The 21,466-nt window shown below is 42.7% G+C and overlaps 2 protein-coding genes across 2 annotated transcripts in view; both read left to right on the top strand.

The window, feature by feature from the left end:
• Nucleotides 1–454: 454 nt before the first annotated feature.
• Nucleotides 455–5,855, top strand: LOC311250626 (muscarinic acetylcholine receptor M1-like; the record flags this gene model as incomplete). Its single annotated transcript, XM_084342476.1, has 5 exons — nt 455–548; nt 2,169–2,341; nt 3,446–3,741; nt 4,530–5,266; nt 5,356–5,855. 5 exons carry the CDS (start codon nt 455–457, stop codon nt 5,853–5,855), a joined length of 1,800 nt encoding a protein of 599 aa, XP_084198602.1.
• Nucleotides 5,856–12,462: 6,607 nt separating this feature from the next.
• Nucleotides 12,463–21,466, top strand: part of LOC311250695 (formin-2-like) — a 50,306-nt gene continuing 41,302 nt past the window's right edge. The window contains exons 1-2 of the mRNA XM_084342632.1: nt 12,463–14,701; nt 18,198–18,445. Of these exons, the coding sequence (XP_084198758.1) occupies nt 13,044–14,701; nt 18,198–18,445 (1,906 nt within the window). The 5' untranslated portion in view covers nt 12,463–13,043. The remainder of the gene's footprint in view (nt 14,702–18,197; nt 18,446–21,466) is intronic.

The following is a 21,466-nucleotide window of genomic DNA, read 5'->3' as shown; positions in this document are numbered from 1 at the left end:
CTTCATGCTGTTTTTGACCACTGCTGATACCGACTCTCTTTCTCACCTCCGTACTGTATGCCCTGTCATCTGTTGGTCTTGGAGGCTGTGTTCAGTCCCAGTCTGGTGTCCAGCCGGGATCACTGGGAGGCTGCTAAGCCCAATTGAGCCGTGCCCAGTTAACGACGGTGACTCCCCTTGTCATCCAAGGTTGCAGTGCACACAAACTCCTGTCAGCCCTAAGGGCCACTTAGCTCATGGCTAACGGAGCTACTTACTAACAGCAGCTAGTCCCTACAGCCAAAGATAGCAACAGCAAAGTATATAGTGAGCAGCAGTTAGTGTTTATGCTGCCTCCTATAGTTTTATAAGCTACCTTCAATTTTGTCCATTTCTTACAAATTACACTTTTAAAAATGTTTTGCATCTGAAAGTCTATTTTCTCTTCTTTTCTTCCAGCTGTCCATTGGTCATCATGAACCTGACCTCCAGCTCTGATTTAATTCACTTCCTCAGCAACAGTTCTCCTGGCGATGATACCACCATCATAGCCAAGCCTGCCATCTTAGGTACTGTCTACAGAACTTAGTATCTTTGAAACAACTAAGTAAGGCAAAAATTGTGAAGTTGTGTACACATTTCAAATGATCTTAAAAGTATTTAATAAAAGGTATGTAGAGGGGAGCAAAGAAGACAAATTAGGTTATACAGGAGTAATTTGCAGTATCAAGCAAATTCTAGATACAAGTAGCTTATAACATTACTGTGCTACTCTTTTATTGCTAGATTTTATGAAATGCTTTTATGTTGTCTTATGGCATCTTGATGCTTTGGCAATATAGTTGTTGTGACTTTCATGACAATGACACAAATTTGAATTGAACACTTTAAATTACAATCAAGTATTTAAAAGAAATCAGGAAGAAAAAGGTAAGAATAAAAACAAATGTGGTAAGTATAGATAAATGACACATAGAAAAATAAATAAAAAGAATGTAAAGTAGAATTGAAAAGCTCTTAATGATTTAAGCCAAAGGAACTGTAGAGCTCCTCAAATCTGCAAATAAAAGATTTGTAGACTTGTATTGAATGATCTGTGATACACAGGGACAAGCATTGTAGACTCTCCAAATATCTGATAGAAATTCATGTAGTCTTTTAGAAAGTTTACCTGAGCTGTGATGACTAGTTGCTTAAAAGATAGATTAAGTGCGTGGGGCTTTACAGCAACTTCCTTATTGCTTGCACATAGGGGGATGTTGGGAATGTTGGGAAATTTAATTTGGTGTGGTCTAGACCTGCTCTATAAGAAAACTATCATGAGGTAACTTCTGTTGTGATTTGGCACCATAAAGTAATATATAATAATATAATAATATATATAGTAGGGCCGGGACTTTAACGCGTTAATTAAGATTAATTAATTACACAAAAATTAATGCGTTAAAAAAATTAACGCAATTTAATCGCACTTATTTTTGCACCGCGGAACATTTCTCACTGGATGAGTTTCAGGCATACCGATTATACTGGAGCACAATTATTTAACGAGTTAAAAAGCCGCCGACACTGGCGCCCTGGCAATAGCAACATAAGCAAGACAGCACCGCTGTCCAGCTCCTCTCTCAGGCCGGCCTTGAAAGTCGTCAGATCATGTCTGTGACTGGACACATGAGAGCAGCTAGGGACGGTGCTCTGATCCGCCCTGGCAACATATAGCAACATAAGCAAGACAGCTGGACTTTCAACGCGTTACACCAACCACAGCACGCTGTCCAGCTCCTCTCTCAGGCCGGCCGTGAAAGTGAAAGTGAAAGTTAAAACTTTACCGAGCAATCATTGTCGCTGCTGAATCCCTAGTCTGTTGGTCTTGGTTAAGTACCACCTTGAAAAAAAAATAAACAATGTTTTGTTGCTTAAGCTCATGTATTCAGTCATTATTCAATGGTATACTAAAACCCATATGAAAAAAATTGCTTCTCACTGTTCTCAGGTCAAATATTTATATGCGATTAAAAATGCGATTAATTTCGATTAATTAAATACAAAACCTCTAATTAATTAGATTAATTTTTTTAATCGAGTCCCGGCCCTAATATATATATATAATAAAATTTGTCTCGACTTAACTTGATGTAGTGCCCTCAATTGTGGCTTTAAAAAAAGTGCTTGTTTCTCCACATCTTCAGGTGGCTCATACCAGGAGTTGGCCATATTATCTGACAGTGTTGGTGGGTGGAAGCAGCTTAATACAAGTCATGTCTCAAGGCAAGGAGGAAACATCACTGTTTCACCAGCTAACAGGACATTAATGCTGCCAGCAGAGGATTTTGACCCATTAGGAGGACATACTATCTGGCAGGTAAGAGGCTTTAGTGACACTGTAATACTAAATATGCCATAATGGAGGAGTTTTAGTAGGGTTAGGGTTAGAAATGTTAGTAATTGATACATCATATAGCTTACTGCTACAATTTTGCCACCTTCATATGCAGATATTATACATGTACACTGCAGGTTGAAATCACTCCTGTACAGAGCTGGCAGGGTAGTTTTATAGCCTGACTGTGTAAATTCCATGGCTTCAGTAGCGACCAAACAAACATTTAGCTGCACTCTTCACATGGCTGCTCCAAAGCTCCAGGGAATTTATGGCTCATTTGAACCAGTTGCTTATACTTGGTGTTCCAAGATAAATTGTGCATCTATGGAAAGCTCAGAGACTTGTCTAAATAATTAATGACTTAATTCTTTTTAAGTACTTCCCTAAGAGGTTAAATCCCATCCATCCATCCATCCATCTATGTGTAATAGTGTAAAATCACAATTTATATAAATAATTAATGTAAAATAATCCAGAATAGACACTTTTAGGACACCTATAGTTGCTTTAACAGCACTTAATTTCAAACTACTTGACTTCTTCTTGACAGGTACTCATAAAATCATTGAATGTTATAGTCATCTAAACCTAAAAAGGATAGTTTTAAAATATAAAACTGCAGCATAATGTTACTAAAAGTCCAGGGCACTGATATATCACTCAGTGCAAGTTGAGCATGATTTAAAGGGGCAATGTGTACAATATGGCCAGAATTTTAAGTTATCACATCATCTAGAGATCTCGATCAGAGCCGCTGTAAATCACTTCCATACTGTACCCCCTGTCATCAAAATTACCCCTATCAGCCTAAAGGGCTGTGTTTAGTACCAGTTTGGTGACCAGCTGTGTTTACACTCAGCCTGCTAAACCCGGGTGAGCTGAGCCCTGTTATCTGTTGTGACTTTCTGTTGAAAGTTAACCCTATCCAAGTTTCAGAACGCAAACAGTAAACTAGGATTACCTTTTGAGGTTTTGAGTCATTATAAAAAATATAGTTAGAGTTAGAGAATATAGAGTATATTGCATATTGTATTGGACTTAACCACTGTCTATGGTTTTCTCTTCTTACCTGTTCATCTTCAGGTCATCATAATTGTCTTCCTCACTGGATCACTTTCTCTTGTCACTGTTGTTGGCAACATCCTTGTGTTGGTGTCATTCAAGATCAATAAGGCACTGAAGACAGTGAACAACTACTACCTGCTTAGCCTTGCATTTGCTGACCTAACCATTGGCACACTGTCAATGAACCTGTATACCACCTACATCATCATGGACCAGTGGGCTCTGGGGCCAGTGGTCTGTGACTTGTGGCTTGCAATAGACTACGTTGCCAGTAACGCCTCAGTCATGAACCTGCTTGTCATCAGCTTTGACAGGTAGAAAAACATGATTTACATATTCTTTTGTTGATAAACTTGACTTAAACAAAGCTCTTTGAAGCCACTGCCATATATTGTTGGTATTACCTTCAAGAAAAACCTATATGATAGAATAAACAGATCAACTGTGGATGCTGATATTTACTATAGGGCTAAGTGGAGGTGCATTTTTTGATGAATGTGCAGTGTTCTAACATTGAATGGCGCAGAGTATCCAAATCACAAAGACCATACATACACACATCAGCCACAACATTAAAACCTCTGACAGGTTAGTAATTAATAACATTAATTATTTCTTTACAAAGCAATTCTGCTGGGAAACCTAAACGATCAAACATATGTTGGACATGCCAGAAGTCCAATCCATGGAAGCCCCACCTCGCAACCCACAGAAGGATCCACTGCAACACCCTGGTGCCAGACACCACAGAGAATCCCCAGAGGTCCTTTGTCCATGCCTTGATGGGGGCAGTACCATTGGGGAGTGCTGTTCTCATGAGAAGTTGTACTTTGTCTGCAGCAGTGTTGGGGAAGCTTATCAAGTGACACCATGACCCAAGGTTTCATCCTGTCAGTGGTTTAAATGTTGTGGCTTATAGTTGTCTATTTCCCTGTGGTATCATGATAGTATGATGTCAAGTCCATGGGAAACAGGGCACATTTAAAGTTCATTGTGTAGAATCTTTAATAAATATGACTGTTAGTTGCAAGAAAGACGATGTAGTAGCCAACACAGTTATTCTGTATTTTACAGTTGTCTTCTTTCTTTCTGTTCCTCTAAGGTATTTCTCTGTGACCAGACCTTTGACCTACCGGGCCAAGCGTACGACTAAGCGGGCCATGACCATGATTGGATTAGCCTGGTCCATCTCTTTCATTCTCTGGGCTCCAGCCATCTTGTTTTGGCAGTACATTGTGGGTGAGCGGACAGTCCAACCTAATGAGTGCTACATCCAGTTCTTGACTGAGCCCATCATTACATTCTGCACTGCTATTGCTGCATTCTACTTGCCAGTAACTATTATGGCATTCCTGTTTTGGAAGATTTATCAGGAGACAGAGAAGCGTGCTAAAGATGTACAAGGTCTCAAGGGATCTGGGTCAGGCAACAAACCAAATCAAGCTCAGAATCAAGTGAGTGGTAGTGGAAGAGCTGCTGGAGAAGGTGCGACTAACAACCAGAAGGATTCATCAGCCGTGGTACGCCAAATGAGTTCTCAAAGCTGCAGCAGCTCTGAACTAAATCAACTGGCTTCAGAGACAAACAACAAAGACATTGCCAATATACCAGGAGGACTGGGAAGCAGAGGAAGATGTGGAGCATGTTGCTTCCACTTTTCATCACTGTTGCCAGGTCGCCATGCATCCAAGAGGTCTGTGAACACCACAACAACTACGGTGGGTGAGGCAGAACAGAGCAGCTGTGACAGCTTTAACAACAATGAAGTTGATGCCTCTGGGGACAAGTCAGGTTCAGAGGAGGAAGCTGATGGTGCAGGCCCATCAAGGCCTCCAACAGGTTGGCCATAACCTTACTAAGTGGTATTGTTTGCATGATATACTGTATAAAAATAATCTATCTATCTATCTATCTATCTATCTATCTAGATGGTAAGAAATCTAAGAAGGTGAAGAAAAATAAGGATAAACTGCCATCATCATCCGACAAAAGTCCAAAAGGATCACAATCAACCGACCAATCACCTGCAGCCATTACCATGAAAGATGCAGCAATGGCCAAACGCTTTGCCTCTAAGGCCAAGACAGAGATCAACAAACGTAAAAATGAAAAAAAGGCAAATGAAAAGAAAGCAGCTCGAACCCTCAGCGCTATCCTCTTTGCCTTCATTACGACGTGGTTACCGTACAACATTATGGTGTTGGTCAACACTTTCTGTCAGGACTGTATTCCAGAAACATTATGGGCACTGGGCTACTGGTTGTGTTATGTTAACAGCACAGTCAACCCCATGTGCTATGCCCTGTGTAACAAGACCTTCCGGACAACTTTCAGGGACATTTTAATGTGCCAATGGAATCAAAAGAAGAACAAGCCTCAATTTCAACAGAGGAAGGCTGTGGCTTTCAAGAAAAAAGACCCAATGTAGACTGGCAAATTGTTGGATGGATCTGTATTTAAAGATACATTTCCTGATTTGTATTCAGAGTTTCAATGCAGTGTACACACCTAAAATTTCAGGGAAAGGATCCTGATTTGAATTTGCGAATCAAAACATGTTCTAGCCTTACAGGAAATTTTGTCAAGCAAGCAGAGGTGCTCAAGGCTGGTCTGCTACGCTGAATCCAATTATCCACCCCCTAGACTTGCAAACTGAGCCCCGTCCCTCTCCATCCCCCCCATATCACTGATAGGCAGACTGCTGACCTGAGTGTTCACAAGACCCACCTTACTCCTCATCTGATTGGTTGGCTTTGTTGGTTGCATTCTCTTTGCTTGATTTGACCTGTTAACTCACACAGTAGCTCTGATAAAGTCTACCTTTGGTGGCTTTTGAGCTGTAGTTTTTCAGATAAACACATCGGTCTCTTCAGCCTCTCTCCTGGTCTTCTGCTACTCTTTTTGGGGTCAATCATCCTCCTGAGCCACTCTTCACTGCAAAAGTGTCTCTGCCGGCGGGCTGCCCTGCTGCCGCTCCACTGTTTGGCCTGTTTTTACTCTACGAGCCCAGAGACACTGCAACTGCAATAGCCAAAGTGATGATATGTGCAACTATGGTTCACAATCCGCTGTATTAACTCTGCCACTGGCAGATTTTCAAATCAACTAAAACAAAAGCACAAAAACGTCCATAATAATGTGTCAGTAGCATTGACAGAGATTTTTGTAGCCCTAGAAGTAGTGCCTGCCTTGGCTGTCCTCCCCCTGGGTGATGTGATAGTTTGCTGGACAACCAGAGGGTGGGAGGGATGTCAGTGGGCCATGATGAATTTACTGTTTAGTGGTAAATGGTCTTGCATTTCTACTGTGCTTTTCCAAAGCGCTTTACAATACTTAGCACATTCACCCATATACACATTCATACACTGATGGGGGAGGCTGCCATGCCAACTGCTCATCAGGAGCAATTTGGAGTTCAGGGGAGCCGGGATTCGAACCAACGACCTTCCGATTACTAGACGACCCGCTCTACCTCCTGAGCTACAGCCACCCCATGTAGTCACACCACAAACAAGACAAGAATTAGCTATCTAGTGTGCTGATTCCCTGTTTATCAAATTACTCTTCAAAGCACAGAGCATGTTTTGTGCAAACATAAATCTGAACTGCAATGAATTGTGCATAATTAAATCAATGAAGTCCGGACCTCAAGCAAACTCTCTGTTAAGGGCAGAAAGCCCGCTTGAGGCCCTTTGTTGGCTGAACAAATTGTGGGTTTGGACAGACCTCAGCATGCCCTCAGCAATGAGCTCCCTGGAAATGCACCCTGATGTCATTGCAATGTCATTTGAAAATTTGGCGTCAAATTCTACCAATACAAAAGTATGATTTTTGTTTTAACAATTTGAATTGGGTGGTGTAACAAATTAGCACAGCCTCGAGGAGCAACGAGCATGGATTTAGATTTAGACTTTTTATATACAAATAAAAGTGAATTATTTTCTACTAAAAGAATAGAATGATATAATTATTGTGTGGTGTAGTTAAGGAAATTAACTTGAAGGATGTAAGAGCCTTGTCGGATTGTTTGTCTAAATAAAAGCAACCCAGTTCTTGTTTGTTTTTAATACTGATGTTACCAGAACAATTTGGAGCTCAGTTTATATATGCCATTGTGCCTTTTTTATGTATAGATTTGAAGTAGGGTATTTAAATTTCTGTGATGAGTAAAAAAATGAATACATTGTAAATGACCTATAAAAACACATTTCAAAGTGTGTAAAGAGTTCCCAATAAAGAAGCATCACAGCTTCTGGCTTCTGATAATGACTGTACTTACTGAACTAACTAGGCATAACTTTCTGTTTCATACAAATAGAACAAATAATGCTTATGAAAGATTTGATAGACTGTTTACTCTCTATTTACATATTGCTTTGCTATAATGATAACCCGATTGTTAGCAATAACATACAGTCAAGTAGCCAATTTATGGGGTAAACCTATGTAACATATTCATTAAAAATAGTATTAGAGAGGTATCCTTTCATCTTTATGGTCATTTTGGAGGTTGTAATTTGTGTTTCTCTTGAATTGTATTGTGTTCTTTTGAGTGTTTCTAATATTTATCCAACCCTCACCGCAAATAGGGTGTATTAGATTTCTTTTTGCCAGGTCTAACAAATTAACTGTCAAGCAGTACCCATTTGTGACTTCCAATGTGTTGTCACTGGATTAATGTTATGTTCAGGGGCTGTAGTTTGGACACTCACTGAAATAGAATAAACATAATTAGAAATAGAATAGATAATTTTCAAGTTTACAAACCATCAATGAGGACAATACAGACATATGTTGATTCCTTGGTTGAGACAGGAGATCAGTAATGAATGATTATTATTCAATAATGTAGTATTTGACTATTGCTGCTCACAGCAATGTATTAGTCCACTGAAAAACACAACACTGTGTGGCACCGACTCTTATCCCATTTGTTTATAAGTGCATCTGTATAAATACTATAGTATAATAATGTGAATGCTTGGTGCACGGTTGGAATAATGTAACAGCTACTGTATGTCATGCATATTGTGGCCCATGTTCAGTGCAACAGTTGTTGATTATTTACAAAACATACCATGACAGTTCTCTGTTCTGTCAGTTTTAACACAAGAAATAGCTTACTTAAAGAGGCAATGTCTGAGTTATGGCCAGAATTTTAGTTTAAAACACTGTTTTAGAATGTGAGGAAACAACAGTGGTGATGTTATGTCAAAGACGTCTTTTTTATTGTGTTACAGAGACGTCTACTGTAGTTAGCATGCTAACCAGTAGGCCCCAGCCTGTCCTATCTTCTAATGCCACTTTGTAATTTCAGCTGGGAGATGTATGACAACAATGCCTTCTCTTGACTTTTAGTGTAATAATTGAACATAATAAACTCACAAAACCCCAGAAAAGGAAATACAGTAACATCTTATTTCTTCACTAAACCAAAAAATACAACTTTACACCTTCTGAATATCTCCCTTTTACTGAACAAAGAAGAACTGAATTGCCCTGTTAACTTATTGTCAACTCAACACGCCTCATTCAAACTTGCCTTAATGAAACAAATCTCACCAAAACCAGTCTTGGTTTGTCTTTCCATAATCACCTCTAGTTTGGTCAAAATAAATCCTCTGTTCACAGAGTAAGATATAAAATAATTCCAGCTCTATGCGCCATTTTTGCCTGACTTCTCTCTCCTCTACCACCTCTCCTGTCCCCGCCAACCATGTGTTCTCGTCCCTGTTTGGTGTCCAGTCGTTTTCACTCTCAGGCTGCTAGACCCGGTTGAGCCGAGTCCCGTTGCCTGTGGTATCTCCCACCGTGATGCAATTCAGGGTCCAGACAAACGCTAGTGCCACTGGCTCCATGGCTGACTGAGCCATTAACTTATTAACTTATGTAGCAAGCTACAGCTGAGGATAGCTAGCAAAGAACAGTTGTTGTTGGTTACTCTGGTGATATGCTTTTGGAGCTCCCTTCAAATTCCAGCCATATTTTACAAATGACACCTTTAATTAGAAATTCTGTGTGTGTGTGTGTGTGTGTGTGTGTGTGTGTGTGTGTGACGAAGCCAATATCAATTTGAAATCTTCAGAAATTAAAAGTTAAATATTGTCTGAAAATAAAGTCTACATGATGGCCTTTTTATCAATACACTTTGTTCTCTTCCTGTGTGAATGTAATGCATACTCAAAATACTATTTTAAAAAAGGGACTTGATGTTGTGTAGTGAAAATCACGATGGCCAATTAATTAAACATTAATAAAGCAAACAAGACTTATTCTTGGCACGCTGTGTTCAGGGTCAGTAATTGGACTAAATAAGCAAAAACTGTATGTTTTTCCTTTGTTTCCACAGACCCATGAACAAATAGTGCTCTCCCTCTGACTTTCCAGTAATTAATTATTTTGAAAAGGCAGCCCTTAATATAAACACCGCATCCATCCCTGGTATAGTACAGTAGCTAGTTAAAGTTTTTATATTCAAAGATCCATCTGCAGTTTAAATCACCACAAGTAAAGTAAAAGTCCTCTCAGCTTTGTTGAGGTTTCCTGTTCTGAGAATAAAGCCCCTGGCACTGTCCTACACTCTCACTGGACCCATGTTCCTTGTTTTACCAGATGACATCAAACAGTACAGGACATCCTCTCTGATCCACCTCTGCTGTTTTTCCACTGACATTAAAACAAGAATATTTCTGAGAGTAACGTACTGTTTGTGAGATAATATATACATGGTTAAAAAAAGTGTGAATACTTTGCACGTGTGTTTAAGAATGTTTTAAAGGTTCCCTGTGGAGTTTTAGACCTCTAATAGTGATACGGAGCTGTTTTGCAATGAATGCTTCATTCATGTGCATGATGACATGCATTTGAAACACTGTTCTGCTAATGGTACCGCAATATCCAACTGACCAATATGGAGCAATGCACCAACAAAGATAACAAAGAAGAGGACTGCTAGCAAGTAAACATTGATGTTAACAATAATGTTTTATGAAGAAGAGAATGCGCTGGACACACACACTTTAAGGTACACACAATGTGTTTTTGTAAGCAACACTGAATGCAGACATAACTTTTGTTTGTTAACAAGAAAACTCCACGGGGCGCCTTCAGTAAATGTGTACAGCTCAACTCTGTAAAAAATATAATTTGTTGCATTGATGTTCACATATAAATATGAGTTGAAGAGCAATAAAAAATTAAATGAATATGCTTTAACATGTTTACCCATGACTACTGAAAATTATTGTTAAAGAGATGAAGATTCTGACGTGTGACACTGCTGCAACTCTCTGTGATAATGGTACAATATCGCCATCAAGTGGCTTTAAGATCAAACTGCCAAATTCTTAGTTGTCAAACTGACAATTTAATGGCTGCAGATATACCACATTGCAGAATTATGATGTAAAGGAAAGAAGTTGTAAAGGCAACACAATGAAATACAATTGTATCTTCTCTCTTTGGTAGAGGTTCTACCAGCAATGGACTAACAAGAAAAGGTTGGATGAGGTGTTGTTCTTGGCTAAGGTAGTTTCAAAATGAGAAAGAAAAGATCTGAGTTTAGGATCCACTGTTCTCCAGGTCTGTCTTTACACTTTCAGGCAGCATACATGATCTGAGCCTTAAGTTGGGCAGTCTTGATCTTTAGGTTATATATAATCCTTCTTAGCTGTCACATTTGACACAGGTATTTAAACATACTCACAATTACTCACATAAATAAGTGGCGCTTAAATTGATAAATGACTTAAATTGTGTTGTTTTAGGACTGTGATTACAGTTACACAGTATTATACTCTATGACTATTTCCTGCATTGTTGTACTGAGAAAGTGACATTTCTCCTTAAAAGAAGTAATATTTTAGAAAAGCAAGAGGCCTGTTGGATCCATACCCTCATCTCTGAGTCCTCAGACTCAGTGTGTTTATTTGCTGACAAAATTAAGTTACTAGAGAAAATGATTCATTAGAATGTTTACATGGACTGAAATAATCTGGTAAAACATATTTTCAAGTGTTCACAACTATATTTTTGAACTAAATTATTCAAATGGAATATTCAATTGAGTGTTATGCAGTAATATTAGCAATGCTGAATGTCATGTATGTTTGGCTCCAATATCCACTTTGGTAACATTGGTATTGATATAATTTTCATGATGAAAGGAGTTTCTATCTAAATCTACATTTCCGTGACAACAGAGTGTGACAAGAGGAATGTGATGTAATCAAAAGCTCAAGAACAGATACTGTGAAGACATGACATTTTTTCATAAAAACAAATATAAAAAATCTAGGAACAGTAAGTGTTATGCATCTAAAACCCTTGTTGAATGACCCTGTTTGTAATTAAACAAAGTAACAGTTCAATGTAGATGGAAAATATTTGTAGTTGACAAAACATTTCTGGAGTTAGACAGCAAAACAGTGTTACACCATTCTCCTAAACAACTGAAGTAGATGGGGACGGGAAAAAAAACCCAAAAAAACAAAAAATCATCAGATGTCTCCATACAGCTTGTTCAGCGTAATAAAAGTCTACAGAAGCCGAAGATGTAACATTATTTACACCCTTTTTTTACTGAAATGTTCACTGTAGCAGCTAAGCTAAGAGCGACAGCGCTCACCAAGTCTGAAGTGGCTGCATGAGCTCGACCACGTGTCCCAGGTGTAAATAACGTCTTTTCTAATCAATTTGGGATGTCAGGGCTTCCAGAGGCTTGGATTAAACCAGATGAGCTGTGTGGAGACATTTTAATCTTTATTTTTTCAGTTATTTTTTATGTTTCTACGGCTATTTCAGTTATTTTAAGAGAATGCTGCAACACTGTTTTGCTGTGACGCTTCAGAAATGTTTTGGGGACTACGAAACTTCAATTTCCATCGTGGCATTGGGGTGAGATAATGACAGAATTTTCATTTTTGGGTGAACTTTTCCTTTAAACAAATGGCTCGGCGATAGTCTTCATAAACGATGCGTATTTGTGTACGCTAGTGCTATTTTATGCTTTCGAGAAGCAGTATCCTGCAGTGACGGAGAGCTGCATAGGAGGTCTCCCACACTTAGCACTATGGGTAATGTAGGCAAGAGTCTCTACAGGAGGGTGTATATTTCAATCCCCTGTTCCAGTCCCAGCATCTTTATTCCTCTCAGGTCTTCTTACCCATTTTTCCAGCAAACATGGCTTAGTATCCTCATCCCGGTTGCTCTCCATCTCTCCCAGTCTGCCTCCCTGTCCACTAAGCATGTAGTGCCTGCGTCACTCCTTTCAGCAGATGGAGAAGAGGAGGAGGAGGAGGGGGAGGGTAAGACAGAGAGAGAAAGGGGAGGAGGAAAAGGGAGCTGTATCCCTCTCTTGCATTAGCGTCAACATCACTGCCATGCCAGCCTTCGTCACCAGAAAACAACAAGGAAGATCATCGCGCAACACAGCTGGGAAAATACACCATCAGCAGCAGCAGCTCCTCCTCCTCCACCACCAGACGTGCATCCACAGATTTGACTAAAAGGACCTCTACCTTCCCTAGGCATCTTAAAGCTCCCCCAGGCAGGAGGAGCTCTCCCAGGCATGACCTGAGGAGGGGAGGCAGGAAGCCATTGGACACTCTCCGTCAACATGGGCAACCAGGAGGCTAAGCAAAAGAAAGCTGCATTAGCATCGGGTAATGGAAGCTTCCCTTCACTGGATGAAGGATGGAGAGAGGGAGGAGGGGATACGACAAAAAAGGGAGGAAAGAAACATGGTAAGCATGGAGGTAAAGGAGCAGGCAGCAGTGGAGGAGGAGGAGGGGGGATGCATTGCACAGGACCAGGAAAGAAGAAAAACAAATCTGAGTCCAAGTCCTCTGTTTTCTCCATCCGGAAAAGAAAGGGCAATCTGAAAGGGAAAGGAGACGCATGCTCGTCAGTAACAGGCTCAAAGGAGGACGTTTTAGCATCTCAACATGATGAACTGGACAGCACAAAAACACCTGAGATGTCTGCAGATGAGCTCGGACAGTCAGACACTGAGGTTGCTTTCCCTGAGAAGAAAAAGAAGCTGGAGCAAGGGAAAAAGGATGCAAATGGAGGAGAACAGAAGCAGGAGGTGCAGCTGAAAGCCTCGACAAAGGCAGCATCACCCACAGAGGATGGAGGGCAGAAGGGAGGGAGCTCGGGGTCTGATACAGATATCTACAGCTTCCACTCAGCAGCTGACCACGAGGATTTACTAGCAGACATCCAGCTTGCTATAAGGCTCCAGCACCAACAGCATGGGGAGGTTAACTCAATTGTGGAAGCACAGAAAGGGGGAGATTTGAGCTGGGGAGGAGGAGAGGGGAAAGGGAATCAGAGTAATGGGGTAGTTAAATTAACTCCTCCTAGGGTGATTGACCTGACCCCGGAATTAGAACTGGGCTCTGATGCTCTGTCGTTCCTGGAGACGGGGACTCTGTCTGGCTCTGTCAAGCACTTGGACCAGCCGGCAACACTACACATCCCCCTCCACACAGAGGTGCACGAGAGTAGGGAGAAGGAGAAGGAAGAGGAGGATGTGGAGCATCGGGTGCTAAATGTGAAGGGGCAGGGGGAGAGGGTGAGAGAAGTCCCTCTTTGTGTTGCCACAGGCACAAAAGACCAGCATGCTTGGCTGCAGCAGCCCCCTCACACAGACATCACCATGGCTACTGCAAGGGGGGCAGCAGTCAGCCCGGTCACCATGACAACCAGTCTTAACAGCTTCCCTGTTCTCACATACGGCAGTAATGGGAAAATCTCAGGGGAGGAGGAGGCAGTAGGAGGTGAAACCCGGCAGGAGGATGAGAGGGAGCCTGAGGTGGATGTGGATCTCAGTCCTCCACCTGCAGAGAGCCACAACAAAAGTCCTGAACCCACTGAAGGGCTGAGCTCAGGGACCGTGTTTGAAGAAGATGAGGGTCACTTGGGCTCAGGTACCAGTGCAGAGTCCCTAGAGGACTGCCTGAGTGCTGGATCTGAATCCAACCACTTTGCTGCTGCCAGCACTTTTGCCTCCCCCTCCAGTCATCAGTGCAGCAGGAGCAGCGTGTGCTTCACCACACTGCCTCCGCAGGATAGCCCCACGTTGGCCAAACGACTCCTCAGGTCCACCCACTCCTCCAACTTCTCTAGCCCTGTTGTGAAACCCTACCCTCCCATCTTCCCCTCCTATATCAAGACCACCACCAGACAGCTCAGCTCCCCAGGACAGTCCCCAGCCCTGTCCCCCTCCCACAGCCCCCTGTCCCCGCGCAGAGCCCACCATCACCTCCACAGGTATCTGTGGTGTTACAGCATGTTTATTATGATGTTAAAACTTTTGCTTTTCTTTTACCTTTCAAATGATGATATGACAGCACAGGTGGTACTGTGTGCTCTTAACATGAACTCAGATTTTGTTTTTACTCTCATCAGGTGATACTGATCAGGGTTGCAGGTAAACTCGATTCAGTTTGTGAGATCATTAAACAATAATTAAAGTTTAGGCTACTTCAGTTTGGATCTGTTTTGAATAATGTGGGGCATCATTCCAAGCGCTAAACACTCACAGTTAATTGTGGGGGTCTGGGAATGTTGTGCTAAAAACAGGTCGGACTGTTTGACTCAGATAGGGAGAGAAGCATGAGGAGTGTGATGATCAGACAGGTTGTGAACAACCCTCCAGGTTAGTCAAACTTGGGGGAAAAAATGATACAATTATAGAATAATAACCCAAACTTCCATGACTGTTCACATATCAACTTCCTGACCTGGTTAAACTCTGATCTACTGTACTTACCGTAGTTGTGTATTCACAAGATTTTCCAGTTTGTGTGTTTTGGTGTGTTTTTGGTTTACCTCCAAATAAAGTGTGATAGTTAAATGCTGTAGCTATGTCTGCATGTTCCCAGATCTCAGCAGTTACCTTTGTTAGTATATATTATCATAATTGATAGAAATAATACTCAAAGCTATCAAAATAAAACCAAGATGTAATAAACCAACCAAACAGAATTGACTATTAACTAAGTCCTGCTATGGCTTGTCAAGCCAGTATAATTTCACACTAAACATGTGCAGTTAACAAAAGCTGTGGCCAAATATCAAATAGACAGAAGTAGCAAAAGTTTTGTTCAGCGTCCATCTATTTTGCTTACTGAAATAATTACTATTGCTGGCAGATTTAAAGCTGGGGTTGGTAAGTTTTTTAGAAATCAGCAAGAGTAAGCTAAATTTTGAAAGTTTCCAAAGTCCCACCTCCTCCCTCCAGGCCCCCTTCGAAAGCCACTCCTCCGAAACACATGGCATGCTACCTGAATACACTGACCCCAGTAGCTCTCGCTGGCCTACGCTACATTCAACAAGCTAACTTACCTTTTTTTCCCCCAAATAAATACATAAATAAACAGTCTTCTTGTGTGACTAGCTAGCTTAACTTTAGCATATGTAGAAGATCCTTAGGGGATCTTAAATATGTTTTGGATGACTACATACATAGGCATAATGGTATGTTGACTTAGCATTAGCCTCAGTCTTGCTTTGGGTCATTACTCAGTGCTAAGAGGTCCCAGGTAAAATGTCAGTATCCTCACCAGTTAATCATCCATGAATAAGTCTTGGAGATAACCAAGCAGCAGTGCTCTCAGTTCACTGTTAGAGTCAGTAACCTCCAATATTATACAGTACTTCAAGAAAACATACATCAATTAGAAGTTTACTATAAAGCAAGACAGAGATTTGATATGCATTATGGTTAATATCCTCAAACAGTGTTTCGCTTTTCTCATCTCATCTCATCTCATTTTCTTGTCCGCTTGATTCCTGATTAGGGTGCGGGGTGTTGCCGCTTTATCCCCCCTTTCGGGGGGTTGCAGGGCTACTGGGGCCAAATCCAGTTCTCAATGGGCGAAGGCCAGGGTACACCCCTGGATGAGACGCCAGCTCATCGCAGGGCCCTCTGATGGCAGAGGCTGCCTCGCAAGGTGCCAACTGCGCATCAGGAGCAATTTCGGGGTTCAGCATCTTGTTCAAGGATGCTTCGGCATGTAGCTCGGTGTTTCGCTTTTACTTGAGAAAATACTTTTAGGATGAGGATGAATCAATTGGATGTGGCAAATGTGTCTCTGGTAAATCTCATCAAAATCAATAAATTGTCTAGTCTGATAAAGCAGCAACTGGTTCAGTGTTGGACTGACTTTCACGTAGTGGATGTTTCAGTCCTAAGTAGGGGCTTTTTGTAATGTCATCTGTAACCCCTCAAAATAACGTTTGTAAGCAAACGCACCGTTTAATCCATTCTTTACTTCTTTGGTATTGTATTTTTGTTTTTTGAAAGATGATTTAAAGAAAAAAAGTTAATCCAAAACATCCAAATTCTTTAGAAACAGAGTAGCCTCGGTAGAAATTAGGAGTCTGCAGTCGAGTTTTGTTACTGTTGTAAGCTGAAATGATTGATGATTGACTGATTGATTGATATATATGATCGGACAATTGCTTTTTGTGGGAGGGGTGTAACTGAATCTATGTTGCTAACGAGTGCCTAAACTGGAGGTGATGACACCAGTACAGTAAATTAGATTTAACAAAGCATTTCAAAATATCATAGTCACAATGATTACCATAAACAGAGTTTTGATGAGTGAGAAAGTGTTAAAAAAATTCAGACATTGACCTGTTTACATTAATCTGCAGACAATTTAACATGTTGGTCTCATGTCTGAGTAAGCATTTCCACTCAGTCACTGTTGGATATTTTAAATCATGCAGCAGAATTCACTCTCTAATAAGGTTAGATGATGGATACACTGTAACAAGTGGCTCTCATGCTCACAATTTTAATGCTGCAACAGCAAAATATGTTTTAAATGCCAATAGAATATTGCAGGAGCTACCAGCTGTTACTGTAGATGTGATGTCTGAATGAAGCTGTGAGGAATGTTAAAGGAAAAAAGTTAAAAAATGATTGTCATTATCTATTCACCTCCATGCTGATGGAAAGTCAGGTGAAGTTTTGTAGTCCACAAAAAAATTTCTAGAGCTTCACAGCAAAACAGCTTTGCAGCATTCTCCTAAACAACTGAAGTAGCTGCATCAAATGTATTTCATTTGCTTTGAAAATATGTTATTTTCACCCACAACACACTTTTAAGCTAATGCACACACTTCAGATGGGGTGCACACTCATGCTTTTAGTTTACCAGCTACAGTGAAGAATTCGGCTTAAAAAAGGGTCTTTTTTAAAGCATTTTTTTGGGTTGTTTTTAACATTTTAAAACAAGTCCCCAGATACTTCAGTTGTATAGGAGAATGCTGCAACGCTGTTTTGCTGTGAAGCCCCAGAAATGTTTTGTGGACTGACATCTTTCAATTTTGGGTTGAACTGTGCCTTTACATAAAAGTCACCTCTGTCTAAATGAAAAAACAAACAAAAACATAATAGTATACATAGCTATAGTGCCGGCGTTTCAGATTTCTACTTTATTACCTTTACACTGCCAGACAGCCTTTTGTTTTTACTATTCTCCATGTGGGTTTATAGTAAACTTTCAAAGACAAGATTTTATGTTTTCAAGTTAATTTTCATACATTTAAAAATTTAATGAAAAAACATCCAGATACAAAAACTAAACTCTGAAACACCACAGCATCCTTCCGAAAAAAAAGTCTGTGTTAAGAATAATACTGAATAGGCAACAAAATGCAAAACTTTGTCACTGTAATGTGCCCAATATATTTAATTGTACGAGTGATCTGCTTTCAAACTAAAGCTGACCTAAAATGTAAATGTTGACAGGATGGCTGAGGGTTACCAAGTTCGTAGACAGCGCTCTCAAAGCCTCGCAGGGCCTCTGAGTCGCTCAGCTGACTGGACTGAGGAGCTTGAGAGGAGGCTGAGGAGCAGAGAGGAGGATGGAGGAAGCCCTGGAGGTTCAGGAGAATATCTGTTGGGCTATAGAGGAGGAGGCAGCCAACCCATCTGTGCTACCAGAAGATCCTCCTGTGGACAGGTTTCTACCTGTGGCTTCCAGGATGTCTTCACAGGTCAGTACAGAACGGTCTTAGTTTCAATCCAGTCAAGGCTTATTGTTTCATGGGACATGAAAAATAGATTGTATGCTTTTTAAAATGTATGTAATCTGATTCTAAATCTTGAGGTGAGCAGCTAGAGGTCAGCATACAGAGGATGACACTGGTCCAAAGCAATAGTGGCCTCTGGCAGGATGTATACAAAGGAAAGCTGAGAGAGACTGAGTTTTCTATACTGCAAGTCAGTGAAAACATTTAGATAGATCCACTAAAAGATTGATACATGGCATCTGTGATTCTGTCTATGATAAAACATTTAGCTAGTTCTCTAAAAATAGATGTCAAGCTTTGGCATGCTGGTGCCATTTGTGTTCAGCAGTTGGCAATCAATACATGCATAAAGATATTTTCAGCTGGAGACAAGCTCAACCTTTTTCCATTGATCTTTGTCTGCTCATGTGCTCTTCTTTAAGTTTACAGTAGGCAAGGTAAGACAAATTTATTTATATTATACATTTCATACCCAAAGGCAACCCAAATTACACAGGGGAATGCACAATCACTGATTGTTTGATCTCCACTTGTACGTCAGGGTGCTGCGTCTCACAATCCAAATTGTTTGTAAGAAAGAGAAGCGAGGATATAGCTGTTGAATCCGCTTACCTGTGTAAGTCGGGGCGTCTGTCATTGGCAGCCTCCCTGGATTGCTGTATCTTGCTCTTTCTGTCTGTCTTTTGTGAAAACACCATCCTGTCTGGTCTAGCCGGAGGTCCTCTGGTTCCAAGCAGCGGTGGCTGTTTTCCTCCCGGCGTATTGCTCGCGGCTCGTGAGCTAACGCGCTTGGCGGATACACGCTGACTGCGTCCGGTATCGTGCTCCTCGGTGGGAAGGGGCTCCCCCCTTCCCTCCGGGGCTGCAGGTGTCTGGCAGGCTTCATTGCTTCCCCTTCAGCCCATGGTGATCCAGCCTCCATTCAGTTCTTTCCTGCCCCCGTCTTCAGGGTTGGACAGGAAGAAAGAGGTGGCTGAGGAGGAGGACATGGACATAGAAACGGTCGCCTCCTCCGATGACAACAACCTCTCTTGTGCACAGCAAACAGTGGGTGAAGCCACGAGGGGGGAGTTAGCCCACCGCTTTGAGGCAGTGATGAAGGTCTCTAGAAGGTCTGGACCGCCTCGGTCTCAGCCGGCACCAAATCCTGAGGCCTTGCCATGGGGTCGTGGGGACCTCAGACTCCAGTTGGATGCCTCCCGGCAGCATAGGCGCCACCATCAGAACAGGGGGAGAGGACCACCTGCCAAGGCCAAGGGGTCCTCCAAGCGCCCTCAGCCCTCCTGACAATTATCAGGCCCTGGCCAACCAGTCTTCTCCGTCTGTCTCTCGCAGGACGGCATGGTTGGCCCTGGAGGCCGACCCATGGCTGGTCTCTACCATGACCCAGGGATACCGTATTCAGTTTTTGCGCTGGCCACCAGTAACACGGACACCCACCTTTACAACAGTGGCCGATCCTCACCAGAGAACAGTCCTGCAGGCGGGGCTGTCCACTCTGCTGGAGAAGGGAGCGATAAGGGAGGTGGCCCCTGGAGATCACCAGGCCGGGTTTTTCTCTCACTACTTCCTGACCCCAAAAAGAGAGGGGGGGCTCCGTCCAATTCTGGACCTCAGGGGGCTCAACCGGTATCTCCGTCCCCGCGATGTCGGATTGCCACCATAGACCTCAAAGATGCGTATTTCCAGATGCCCATCTGGAGGGATCACTGGCAGTTCCTGCGGTTCGGCTTCGCAGGCACAGTGTATGAGTTTCGGGTGCTGCCATTCGGTATTTCTCTGGCACGGCGAACCTTTACTCGTCTAAGAGGAGCAGTGCTGCTACCACGTGTCCCTGCTGCTGAACCATGTTAAGGGCTTAGGTCTGCGCCTGAATTACAAAAAGAGCAGACTCGAGCCATCCCAGGTGACCACCTTCTAGGGTATGGTCCTGGACTCAAGGAGCAGGACAGTTGCTCTGACCCCGGAGAGGCAGCAGGCCTCAGGACCTGCCTTGCCCTGTTCCAGCTGCATGCTCAGGTCGACTGGGGCCTCTGCCTTCGCCTCATGGGCCTAATGGCAGCCATGGTGCAGGTAGTCCCTCTCGCCCTTTTACACATGCAGCCTGTGCAGAGGTGTCTGCTAGGCTTAGGGTTGTGCCCTCAGAGGTCCCACAAGACCAAAGTGTTGGTCTCTTGGAGGCTTCACGGCGCCCTCCAGTGGTGGAGGGTCCCGGAGAACATCAAGATGGGCCGCGCTCTGGGTCCAGTGATCTATCACCAGCTGGTGTACACAGACGCATCCACTTGGTGGGGCGCCGTTCACGAAGGCTGTGGTGTCAACGGTGTTTGGACCGGCCAGTGGCTGGGTCAACACATAAATGTCCTACAGCTAAGGGCGGTTCTACTCACTGCGTCATTTCCGTGTCCGAACCGACAGTACGGTGGTGGCGGCGGCTTATATCAACAGGCAGGGGGGACTGGGCTCCCCTGTCCTGTGCAAGCTGGCAACCATTTTGTGGCAGTGGGCTCACCCGCTCCTCCTCTCGCTCAGGGCCGTGCATGTGCCGGGAGTACTGAACTCCGCGGCGGACATCATGTCGAGGGGGGGTCCCCAACCGGGAGAGTGGAGACTCCATCCGGAGGTGTTCTCCGAGTTATGGCGCCGCTTCGGCAGGGCAGAGGTCGACCTGTCTGCACCCAGGGAGTCGGCACATTGCCCACTCTTTTTCTCCCTGAGGAACGACGATCCCCCAATGGGTTGGGATGCTCTGGCTCATCCATGGCTCCGGGTTCTGCTCTACGCTTTCCCTCCCTTCACTCCTCTCCAGCCTCTTCTCCGAAGAGTTCTGGTGGAGCGTGTGCAGGTTATACTTGCGGCCCTCCTGTGGCCCCACATGGCATGGTTCTCGGTGATTCCACCTCTGCTGCACCTCTGCCCTAACCCACCTCTGCTCAGAGTACATTCAGCAGACACAAACTGTCCGGAGCTCTGACCAGCTCTTTG

Source organism: Pagrus pagrus (assembly GCF_965226575.1).
Source record: "Pagrus pagrus genome assembly, chromosome: 21".
In the NCBI taxonomy this organism is placed as follows: Eukaryota; Metazoa; Chordata; class Actinopteri; order Spariformes; family Sparidae; genus Pagrus; species Pagrus pagrus.
The sequence above is the reverse complement of the archived record's forward strand: the minus strand, read 5'-3'. Positions and strand labels throughout refer to the sequence as shown.